The 12,231-nt window shown below is 34.8% G+C and overlaps 1 protein-coding gene across 7 annotated transcripts in view; it reads left to right on the forward strand.

Annotated features, from left to right (window-relative positions):
* LOC120423664 (protein rolling stone) overlaps nt 1-10,719 on the forward strand; it is a 131,040-nt gene extending 120,321 nt beyond the window's left edge. For all 7 annotated transcript variants that reach the window (XM_039587550.2, XM_052708729.1, XM_052708730.1 and 4 more), the window contains one exon: nt 9,559-10,719. In XM_039587550.2, coding sequence (XP_039443484.1) covers nt 9,559-9,886 — 328 coding nt within the window. In that variant the 3' untranslated portion in view covers nt 9,887-10,719. The remainder of the gene's footprint in view (nt 1-9,558) is intronic.
* The last annotated feature ends 1,512 nt before the right edge of the window (nt 10,720-12,231 follow it).

Below are 12,231 nucleotides of genomic sequence, written 5' to 3' on the forward strand. Positions count from 1 at the left end.
ATATATTTTTTTTAATATAAAGTTATGTTTCGTTACAGTTTCAGAGTGTAGCAATGTTCTGCAAAGTTGTAGTGAGCCAAAAACTATACTTTCGATTAGTAATTATAGCAAGCGTGATCGCATCCATGAGTTATCATAAATTTTCGAAAAAGTTTTTAGAAAAGGTAGTGATTTGGTCATATTTTACCAATTGTGTGGTTTGAAGGTAATTTAATGGGAAAGATGAAAATTTGTTTAACAACTAACCTCTCAATATCTAGAAAAATTAGGAGTTTCCATAAAAAATCTCTTTTTTCAAGCTTTTTTGCCTCGTGCATTGCTACAAAGTATGGGTGAAATTGGACTCATTTTTTCATGATTCAATTACTTTTCGTTAATTTGCGAAAGCATTTTCTCCAGTATCCCACAGTGCCACATCATCAGAATATAAATTATCACAGCCAAGGGTCGCCCACCGGGGAGTCATTGTGAAAAATACCTGACACATATTTTTTTCCTGGTCCTCCTCATGTGGTGGTGTTGGTGGTGCTTCAAAATTAAAGTCGTAACTCGTCGATGGAAATTATGAAGTTTCCGTTCTATTTCCAGAACATGGCGAAGCTTTCGCCTGACAAACTCCCCATCTTTGGAGCAACAAATCTTTACAACTTTACCGATTTATCGCCCTCCTCGTTTGACAAAATGACGCCCGTCGGTGGGAAATTGAAATTTGATCCATAAAGTAAGATTGCATGCTGTACTGAGTTGTGAGTGTGTGTATATTTTAACAATTTACACCCGTACATACAACATTCCAGCCTGGGATTGAGATGGGACATTTAGGCGTTTATTTGCGCGGAGTCTGTGTGGGCTCTTCCGCAGAACTTGAGTAAACTTGACTCCCGCTCGGGGAGGCGCTTTAAATCCGTTGCCCAAACAGTGTTGCCAGCCCAACCGTGCTGACTGCTGTTCTGCACGCGGAATAATTTTTTGAACAATCTTGATCGGATTTTCAGCGGCGATTCGGCCAAAAACAGACCTGTACGCATTTTAATCAGTGCCGACCGAGCGGCTTTGTCAACGCCACTGATTTTGCACCATTTTATGTATCTGCGTGTGTGTTTGTTTATGTTTGTGAAAGCGTCCGCCGATTGCAAATTGGATCCAATTCAAGTGTTGCCATTCAGAGCAGCAGCTACCCCCTCCCTGCAATTCAAGGTCGTTTATTTTGAGGGATCAAGAGAGCCACTAACGAGCGCGCGCGAAAAGTTTACCCTTTTAGCAGGAAAGCTGCGTTTCAGGTCCATTGCAGTGCCGGTTCTTAAAGCTTTTTCTTAGCTTGGGAAATGTTTTTTCCCCATCTTGGAAAAATACAATATACATCTTGAAGGTTTGTTTGCCATGGCCATAGCTAAACAGATGTTAGAAAATGGGAAGGCTTTCTAAAGAAATTTGCAATAATATGCGTTACTGTATAAATATTTCTAAAATGTCTCATTTCTCTTTTGATATCAATAAATTTTAACCTACAGTTAAATACAAAGTTTCACAATTTGAGTTGAACATCTATTTGTCTTAGACTTAATGCGAGGCACAAAATGAGTTATTACGTGGAAAAAGTTCTGCCAGAGCAAGAAAGCGTTGTTTAATGCTGTGCACCCAGAGCTGCTGTATACGGAATTTATCATCTAGAAAAGCAAGGGATTAAATTTACTTAGTAAACTGTTTGCCTGTAGACGCACTCCTTTTTTCTCACGGCTATAAATTTTCAAATTCTTTATCAAGGATTAACAGTCGAGATAAATTTTTAAAGCAGAAAAAAACTTCCTCAAGAAAAAGTTGCACTCTCTTACGATTTCAAAAGTGACACGTCACATCTTAAGAACGAAAAAATGGTGTTGAATCGAATACATAATGCATTGATTACATGTTCGGAGCAAGTGACAAGTGTGTTTGAATTTGCAACACTTACAACAAGGGAAAAGGCAGAAACAGAAAATCGATTGAAGTGTTTTACATGGATCGGAACATGAAGCCTTGCATGCTGCCATCTAATGCTACCTTGGATTTACAAAAGCTTCTTCCTGCTGCTGTTGGATAATCTGGGACATCCATTTGAGACATGCGGGATTAGACTGAATGTACACAGAAAAATTGATGGTAATATTCATCAGGAAATGGTGACAGAATTTGTGTCAAAAATAATGATTAATTTTACCCCAGAAAAAGATGAATTTTCATCAGTTTTTGATGAATATTCATCAGGTTCACATTTTTACACATTTTTTATGTAATATAACTCAAAAAAATTGGTTATATTCAACCTACCAAATTTTCAAAATTCCAAAATTCAAGTTTTTTTCTGTGATATGAATTTTCATTTATCCAAGCTGAAAAAATAAATAAAAAATAATCTTGTTGAGCAAAATTGAAAAACCAAAAAAAGAATAATCCTAAAACGATGCTGCTAGGTCTTCTGCAAGATCTACGTAAAATTTCCAGTTTGATCTATTTATCATCACAGTTTATTAGGACATAATTATGTGAAGGAGGACCTCGTGGCGCGGTGGTTAGCGGCTTCGGCTGCCGATCCCTAAGTTGCTATGGAGCGCGGGTTCGATTCCCGCCTTATCCTCCTGGCCTTCTATCGGATGGGGAAGTAAAACGTCGGTCCATTTGCGTAAAAGAGGTTTTGGGTGACACACCACACATAACCTTCGGACGCCTAGAAATGAGCAGAAACTTGCAACAGAGACCACAAAAGACCCAGGGGTCGTTAAAGTGGATTGCTTTGCTTTTTTATGTGAACCTTTAGTTCAATGCTACTCGGTCCCTCTCATTTAATCACTTTTTTACTAACTTCATGAATTATAAGCATATGTTACATCTCTGATAAGGCCACTGCAAATATTTTTTAAAGTTTTTGTCCCTCGACTATGATCAAAGACGAGAAGGGGGAGGGGGGCAAAAAATAATAAAAAAAAAAGTATAAAAATTGAAATAACGAGCCATGGTTTCAAAATTTTAATGAAAAAAAGTGTCTTAAAATGCATTATAAACCTACCCAGTTGTTTTGCAATCATAAGTTTCCAAAATATCAAAGTATTGACCGAATTTTTATTTTTTGTGAAAAAAAAATTTGCGGTGCTTTGCATCAGAATTTTATAAAAAAAATCAAAACTTTTTTAAACATGCCCTAACATGCTAAATATGATTATTAGGGCTAGTGATTTTTCGCGATTTCGCGGAATCCGCGTAATCCTTGAAATTTACCCCTGGCCGTAAAATTTAGTACATACCGTGAAAATACAATACATACATTTGTATGGCAACATAAATTTCTGGAATTTATTATTTAATAAATGTAAATAATACTACAAATGAAATTAGCCTGAATTTTGTTTGGATGCAAAAATTATTTTTTGCTGAAATTTATGATAACAAGCAAAATTTTTATAATATTTATTTTGCTGATTCTACTTTTAAGATTTGCTTCGTTTTAGAGATATTTGAGCAAAATCAATTTCTAAAATTTCAGAAAAATTTAAAAAGCTGAATGATTATTCAGCCTACGAAAATTCTGCATAATTTCAAAAATAAATAAATATTTTTTTATTTGTATTTTAAACAAATGCTTGCTTTTTCAGACACTTTGCTGTTCATAATTATACCTAAACAAAACATTTTTTTGATAATTTTAAGCAGATTTTAGAGTGCCGTGAAATTGCCGTGAATTCCATGGATTCAAAAACTAACACGCCGCGTTATTTAGATTTAAAAAATGTTTGCAACGGCCTAAATACATAAAAAAATTACATTTTATTTACTAAACATTGAAAAGATAACTGTTGTTAAATATTTAAGATTCCTATTTCAAAATCGCAAATGATTCAGTTGTTCATTGAGCCAAAATCCAATGTTTTTGATTGAATTCCTTTCTTATCAATTACTGATTGGTGAAACTTTATTTCATTTTGAGAAAAAAAATATCAAAGTTTCACCTAATCAGGCTTAAATGTTCAACTGACGATATCTTGGTATTCAATTTGGAAAAAACAACAAATTCTGTCATTTTCTATTTTTGTAATTAAATCCAAACCCGTTTAAAATGTTAAATGAAAAGAAATAATGATGAAGTTAAAAAAGGCTATTGGTATATCAAAGTAAACCAGGATGGCCACCAGATCTCGGTTATGAAATTTCCGTTTTTTCGGTTTTTTCCGAGACCAACAAAAGTTTTTCTGGAAAGTTTTAAAATTAAATAATACTGTTTTTGTAATCTGTGCTGAGTTTCAAAATACTTTAAAAATGCATTCATTTATTATTGGTATTGGTTAAATCCTCAGGATAGCTTTCAAAATCGCTAGCACTAGTTTAAACGAATTATTTTTTTGATGGGTTTTCAATCCAAAATGCTAATTTCCAAATAAAAACTAAGTATTTTTATCTGCATATCCTAAAATTTTTCCACACTTTGTTTTATTCAGAGAATTATTCAAATTATTACTGGAAACCAGTTAATGCCTATCAGGACATTTGAAAATTCAAATGAAATTTTAAAATTTGAGAAAAAATAAAGAGAGAAAGATCTTAGAAATTCAAAAAAGCAATTTTCAACCAGGGCTGTGGAGTCGGAGTCGGAGTCGGAGCCGGAGTCGGTGGAGTCGGGTCTTTTTGGGGACCTGGAGTCGGAGTCGGAGTCGGAGTCGTCAAAACTCGAACAGCTGGAGTCGGAGTCGGAGCCGGAGTCGGCTAAATTTTAAGAGCTGGAGTCGGAGTCGGAGTCGGAGCCGAAGATTTCTGATAACCCGGAGTCGGAGTCGGAGCCGGAGTTATCTTAAATTTTACAAAAAATATGTTTTTTTATTATTCAGTATTTCCTATAGAACAGCTTAATTTACAAAACATCTTATATTTTTAATTGATTTATCAGATCAGTTTTTGAAACTTTTTATTGTGATTGAAAAGCTCTAATTGTGTTATTACACTATAATCACTAAATGATAACCTCTTACTCAAGTATGTAGTATCATAATTTAAAAAATAATAAAAAATATTGGTTATGTAGTCAGACATATCTCATTGATTCTTGAATGCTTCCTTTTTCCTATTTTTATGTGCCTTTTCAATTCAAATTTGACCAAATTTCATCCAGTTATTTCTGAAAAAAGTACACACACAGTCATCTTTTACCCCGATAGCATATGTCTTGGAAGTTTTAAGTTAAATCATTTTTAGGAAAAAATTGCGAGGTACATAAAAAGATTAAAAATAGTAATCACTGTTTTTGCAAATCGAAAAAAGTCACTGACAGTTTAACTTTTGTAACAAATAATCAACGATAATAACAATCTCTTATTTGGAACTCAACATGCGCATTTTGTTTATAACTGAGTACAAGAAAATCAATGTGTTGCATTTAAAATAATTGAAACTAACAAAAAATATCAAAACAAGTTGCAACAAATTTTGAAATAATCATTGATTGTTGATGTTGATGTTGATTTTAGGTAAACTATTTTGATATCGTTGCAAATTATCGTTGAACAAATCTCAAGAATTCAGTACAAAAATGAACTAATAAAAAAATGTGTAGAACAAAATATAGGATTTTAATTTATTTTTTCAAATATTATAAAAAAAACAAAATCAAAATATTATCAACTGGTACGAATTTTCTCATACTGTTTGTCCCACGCCAATATGACGGAAGGTGATAATCATTGCATATCAATGTACCTTAAAAAAAGAAATATTTGTGACCTAGAAAATATTTTACTTGTGGATATTTGTTTTTTATTATATTTTAAGTTTTTTCATATATTTTGATGGAGGCGCAAGATCATTCATAAAGCTTCGTTTTAGGTGAAGATTTAAGAAGTATCGTGCGCCTCCTTTTTAAAGCATAAAATTTTAAAATTAAAATAAATTAAAAATTTCCAGGGTAAAATATTTTCCTTGTCACAGATATTTGAAAAGGACATCTTAAGCGTCTTTTCCACGAAGAAATTGTTTAGATACATTGATTTGCAATAATAATCTCTTTCAGCCATGGCGTAATGTCCATGTACGTCTTAAAAAAAAAACAAAAAAAAATGTTTCGTTTAAAATTGTCATTTAAAAACAAGGTGCCTGTCACTGTGCTACTTACAAATGTCAGCCTGGATGTGAGCAAATTGAATTTTAATGTTCAATAGATCATTAAGGCCAGGTTTCTTTTAGTTATTCATTCAAAAATAACAATTTAATATTTAAATTTCTTGGCTTTGAAAAAAAATATTTTCAAATTTGAGGTTAACGGTGCACATCAACCAGAGCTTATGCACCCAGATTTTTGTTACAGACATTTTAGTATCTTCAAAACTACAGGTACTATCGAAATATTTTTTTATTCGTCCCCTAAAGTACTGTCCACAAAGTAATTTACAACAAAGTTTGATTCATTTTACAATACCGTTATTGCAGGATTGGGTCCGTAAGTTTGACAATTTTGGAATAAGAATACAACAACTTCCTTCGTTGCTGTGCACCCTTAAGTAAATAAATCCAAATTTACTTACAAAACTGTTCTTCTCAAAATGCCTCTAAAACTGAAGATATTTTTTGATTTCTGTTTCCATAACGTATAAAACTTGTAACCTAGAAACTTTTTTTCCGTTTATTTTCTTTACTTCACTTTTACTTAACTTATTTTTCTTGAGAAAAACATGACGCTTAGAGAGTATTTAAATAATCCTTTAATCAATGTTTTAAAAATAATTAACTAATAAAAGTTAGCTAACTTTTGAAACATTTAACAATATGTGGAGTCGGAGTCGGAGTCGGAGCCAACCATTTGTTGAAAGCTGGAGTCGGAGTCGGAGTCGGAGTCGGCTAGAGTTGGTAGGCCGGAGTCGGAGTCGGAGTCGGAGCCAACCATTTGTTGAAAGCCGGAGCCGGAGTCGGAGTCGGAGTCGGCTAATCTGAGAAAGCCGGAGTCGGAGTCGGAGTCGGAGTCGTTTGAAATATGACCCGACTCCGCAGCCCTGTTTTCAACAAAATTCTTTGGCTGAAATTTTATGAGTACTTTCTCTTTGACAAAAAGCCATTTTATTTTCATTCATATAAATCAATAAACAATGTTGGCAACTGACCATACAAAATGCCATAAAAAGGTTCACAAATCGGTACCTTGAAAAAGATATTTTTGTAATCATTTTTTTAGATTCGGCAAAATTATAGGTATTGATCGGAATTCCATAAAAAAAAAAAATTCCTTCTGAAACAAAATTGCGAAATATATTCATTTTTTCAAATAAATTTGCCATATCTAACTAATCACCTTTCTTTTGCGTCATTTTCCTGTTTATGCGCGTGGCACGTCAAAAAACTCAGTTTTTATTTTGAAAAAATCATACGTCGGAAACGTACGAATTTTTTTGATATGTTATGTAAAATTTTCCGAGGAATCCGATAAAAATGTTTTCAGGCATAGGCTCTTTGGTCAGACACGGTCAAAACGCCATTTAAAGTTTTCATGCGACTTTTTCGAATGTTAAGCGAGATTTTCAAAACTTCTTACTATTTTTCCCAAATAGCCAAACTCATCACCTTTCTTTTGCGTCTAAGACAGCTAAAATCTGATGAAAAAGCGCGGAGATACAACTTAAACTTTTTATGTGTTTAATTTATCCTCAAATTCAAATCAAATTTAAAGTCAACAAGAACTCATTTTTAGTTTTTTAAGTTGATCCACGTAAAAGTGACTGTTTGCAAAAAAATAACTTTTGCCAGTAGAAATCATAACCTAGACTAACTCTGAAAAAATCATATGAATTAATTTTGTTTAATTTCGAAAATACTTTTACACTCAACCCCAGGTGGTTGGTCACTTTTTCGTTTGACACTTTTTTAGTTTGTACCCCGTTGGTTGGTCAAAGTCAAACTAAAAAGTGACGAACTGTCACTTTTAACACGGCGCTCACGCACACTATCAAAACAAACGTTTGGTAGTGTGTGTGAACTCCGTGTAAAAGGGGTGTCAATCTAAAAAGTGACCCCGTTCGTTTGGCAACAGTTGGTGTCAAACCATCGGGGTTTGAGTGTATATCAAAGAATAAGAAAAGTTTACATTTGTTGTTTTCTGTTTTTTTTTCCTTGAAATCAATATGATTAGCACGTTTTGATAGGTATTTTGTTGTTTAAAGATTCCTGAAAAACTTATTCAAAATGTATTAAATTCTAAATATTGAATACATTTGTTCTGGTTGTTTGAGACCACTCTCCCATCTGGCGATTTGGCAACCCTGCGCATCTGACAGATCGCGCGCAGGATGAGAAGCAGCAGGAAAACCACGTGCATTGTTGTTTTTACACTCTAACGGAACGGACGAAATAAACATAGTTAATTTAGTTTTTAAACGCGGTCCTTTCTTTTCCTCCGGGATCTCTCACGTTCCGTCGGCCCAGTCCAAGGTCCAAACAACATCTTAAAACTTTAAAGTTTATTTTTAAATCTGTTTAATTTTCAAAAAATCGTCAGTATTTTTATTGTTGTGAATTCATAATTCATAAATAATTATTAACTTTCCAATTAAATCTTATCTAAAGAAATATTAACAATCCAATCAGTATTTTTGGAATAACACCTTTTGCTTATCATTAAAATTGTATGGTTGTACACTGCCCATGTTCACAAAAATGTCCCATATGCAAAAACAGCAAGCTGAGAAAAACGCAAAACAAATTTGTCCCACACATAAGGCTACGTGTTAAGTTATCACGAAAAAAAACCCGGATTTCCTCCTGATTTTTAGAACAGTGTTCTGGATGTTGCAGGCACTTTGAAAGAGCACACGATTTGAACCAAACTGCATCAATTACTCAAAAGTAATGAAAATGCATATGGGACATTTATGCACAACACAACTTTTCATAAAATATTACTGAAATATATAATAAAATAAAATAAAAAAACTGATTGACTGGTGACTTTTTCCGAAGTTGCCAATCTGTAAAGGAGTATTTACTAGAGAAAACAATATCTAAACCGGGTGACTTTGATAACATTAGTTTAAAAAAAAAATTATGTGTTTTTAAAACTCAATTTGAAAACGTCATCAAATGTTAAAAAAAAATGCTTCAGTTTAAAATACTATACAAAATAATAATCTTGAGACAAACCTTAAGGGTTGGATAATATTTAAAAAAAAATCCCAACTCATTGCCAAAAAATTTCCAAAAGAATTAAGTTGTCTCAATTTACAGTCCAGACTTGATTTTTAGAAGGCCTTGGAAAAATATCACTTCGGTAAATCAAATCACAAAAAATAATCGTTGTCTTAATTTTGAATGTCGAGTTCGGACAATTGAGTCTGGACTGTTCTTACCACTAGAAATTGGATGCTCTAGTTATCTTTCATGGAGCACCCCAAGAGAAAATATTCTAAATTCTTGCAAAAACTATAATGCGTCTCCATAGATCTCTCAAGGAACTAAAAGTTTCATGGGGACGCATGGTTTTTCTTTTAAAAAGAGCCAAACTCAACTTCATTCGTTCAAAACTGACACTAATACATTTCTCCACTTTATATCCCGTAGACACAACGAACCCAGCATCTACAAGATGCTCGACTGGACCAAGCCGGGCAAGTCGATCGTGGTGTGCGCCGCCGGCGTGTTCTTCGTGTTTGTCGTGCACTTCTTCTGCTACTGTCTGTACTGTCTGCGGGTGTGGCTGTACGCGCAGGTGTGCCTCCCGGAGACGTCCTCGTCGGTGGACAACCTGAGCGGCGGCAGTGGCAGCACCCGCAAAACCCTCGGCAGCAGCCGGGAAAAGATCAGCTCGATCACGCGGACGCTCTCGTCGATGGAGGAGTCCCAGCGGGAGCAGTTCCTCAACCCCAGTACCATCATCGACCTCAAGTGATATGCGGCCGACGGTGGCCAACAAGGGGGAGGTGGTGGTGGTGGTGACGGTGGGAGAGGCGGGGGCTGCCCTGCCTCCGTCCAACCGTCGACCAGCAGGATGAGGCAACCGTAAGGAGAGTGAGAGGGAGATCCCGAACAACCTGAATCCTGAAAGCCCTGCTAGAACCGTCGCGATGGTCGTCGTCGAATGAAATGTGTAACAGAAAATCAGCTCAAGAAACTCAAAAAAAAACAAAACAAAAAGGAAACTTTGCCCGGAAGATGAAGAAGAAACAAGCAAATACCCGTCACTCGACGCCGTTTAAAAGGAAAAGAAAACGAGATTAATTGAAAAAAATAACAAAGCAAAACAAAACAAAAAACAACAAATCCAAAAGAAAGCGTTCTTTAGCACAGTAAAAAAGAAGCAAAACAAAACAACAAAAAAAGAATTATGTAACTGATCATAGGAATTTTACGTAGGTCGTTAATAGAGCAAGGAGAGCATATTTTTTGTATACAGTTTTAAACTATCGCAAAAGTTTAAAGAAAACAATTTGTCACCATGACAGTTCGGGCAAGCAAGCGAAAGGGAAGGGAACAGAAGTTAGAGAGAGAGAGAGAGGTTAGTGATAAGAACCGGAAAGTAATGTGGGTGTTACCAAATCAGCACGCGTGAAGAAGACAGGAGCAGGAGTTCAATCTCGCGAGTGATATCACTTGCATGTACGGTATCACTTTGCACACTATTCAATTTGAGATTACATTTAGCTGTATGTATTTTGAATTTAGGAATGAATTTAGGGATGGATTAGTCGAAGTTTATAATTTAGTTTTGCATGTCAATTTACAAAATAAAAATTGTAGTTAAATAATTTAATATAATTTGGTTCTCAAAACTCAATTGTTAAGAGTTGTGCATACCTAGCTGTGTGGCATTTCGTAGATTTTATTTAAAGATTCGACCAACTACTCAATTCAATTGAAAAGTAATTGTTCCTGTTCAAATGTGTGTACGTCTTTTCTTCTTTCTTTATTATTTAATATACAACTACAGATTTTCGGAAAAAAAGTTCATTTTGACTGATGGTTTACTGATTTTTAAAAAAACAAATTCGGTAAAAATATCTAAATGTGTAACTTTAGCGTGATCTGTTTTGTAAACGGATCCGGTGTTCACTTTTGTAATAAAAAATAGCCCGATTGCTAAAGCTTGAGCAAAATTCATGGAGGAGTTTTAAATAAGTGTATGGTTTATTTTCTCGTGATTCAATCCACAATCAAAGTAGACGTCTTTAAGGTTCAATATTTCATCGAATTCAGTGTCGATTCAGCAATTTTATGGGAAAAAATTGTCCTCTTTTTTTACTTTAACTGTTTTAGGCTATTTATTAGAAAAATTAAAGTTAAAAGTTAATAGTATTCGGAAAAAAAACTAAGTTATACACTCCGTTGCAATTATTTTACAGTAGAGCGCTAGCTTTTCGCAAATTTATGTACAATTTTTAATTTTGTATTTTTGTCCAGCAGTTTCTGAGGTCTAAATATGCAATTTGCATCATTGGTTTCTCTATACAAAACTTCTTACAGTCCTTACAAAAACAAAATAAAAATTTAAGAACCCTCGTGAAGGGATTTTCTGATCGATTCGATTCATAATTGTGCTTCGCTAGGAGACGGTGATTTTTGCGGATTGCAGACTGGATTTCGCCATGTGAGCTGATGATTGTCTAAGCCCAAGATGCCTAGGAATTGATATTTGGGAATAAAACCAAGAGTCCTGATTTTCAGTTCAAAGATCAGAAATCACTTACTCATCACCGAACGAACCATTGCCGATTGAAGCGCGCAACCATTCGCGAGCGAACACGACACGCTGGCGGCTAGCTAGCGAGTCACACACGAATATGCTTAGAGAGAAGAGAGCAAAAAAAATACTAGCGCGGCGCTCACTTGCACTGCACTACAACAGTTTGCCGTCAATTAGAATTTGGCATGGCGAAAATGGCTGCCAAATGTGTCTTTAAAAAAAAATGCAAAATATTATTGATATCATTGATTTTAAGCAATTTCTTAAATGATCAAAGCAAAGCCGATCGCAAACTATTTTCAGTCAGCTTTGAGCGACTCAACGAAATCGGTCTCTCTGAACCATTCGCTGTACTACCCGATTGGAGTGAGAGGGAGAGCAAAGAGAGAGTGTTCAGTAGCGATTGGTGTGGAAGTGACAAACGGTAGGAATACATCAGAGCAGTTTTTCGTCGCGCTAGATTTGTGCTCGCGAGTGACTGAGTTTTTTTTAGCAATCAGGACCCTTGAATAAAACCAATTCCACCTTAACCAGATTCTCACCACCATGACAGC

This window comes from Culex pipiens, chromosome 2 (genome assembly GCF_016801865.2).
Source record: "Culex pipiens pallens isolate TS chromosome 2, TS_CPP_V2, whole genome shotgun sequence".
Lineage (NCBI taxonomy): Eukaryota > Metazoa > Arthropoda > Insecta > Diptera > Culicidae > Culex > Culex pipiens.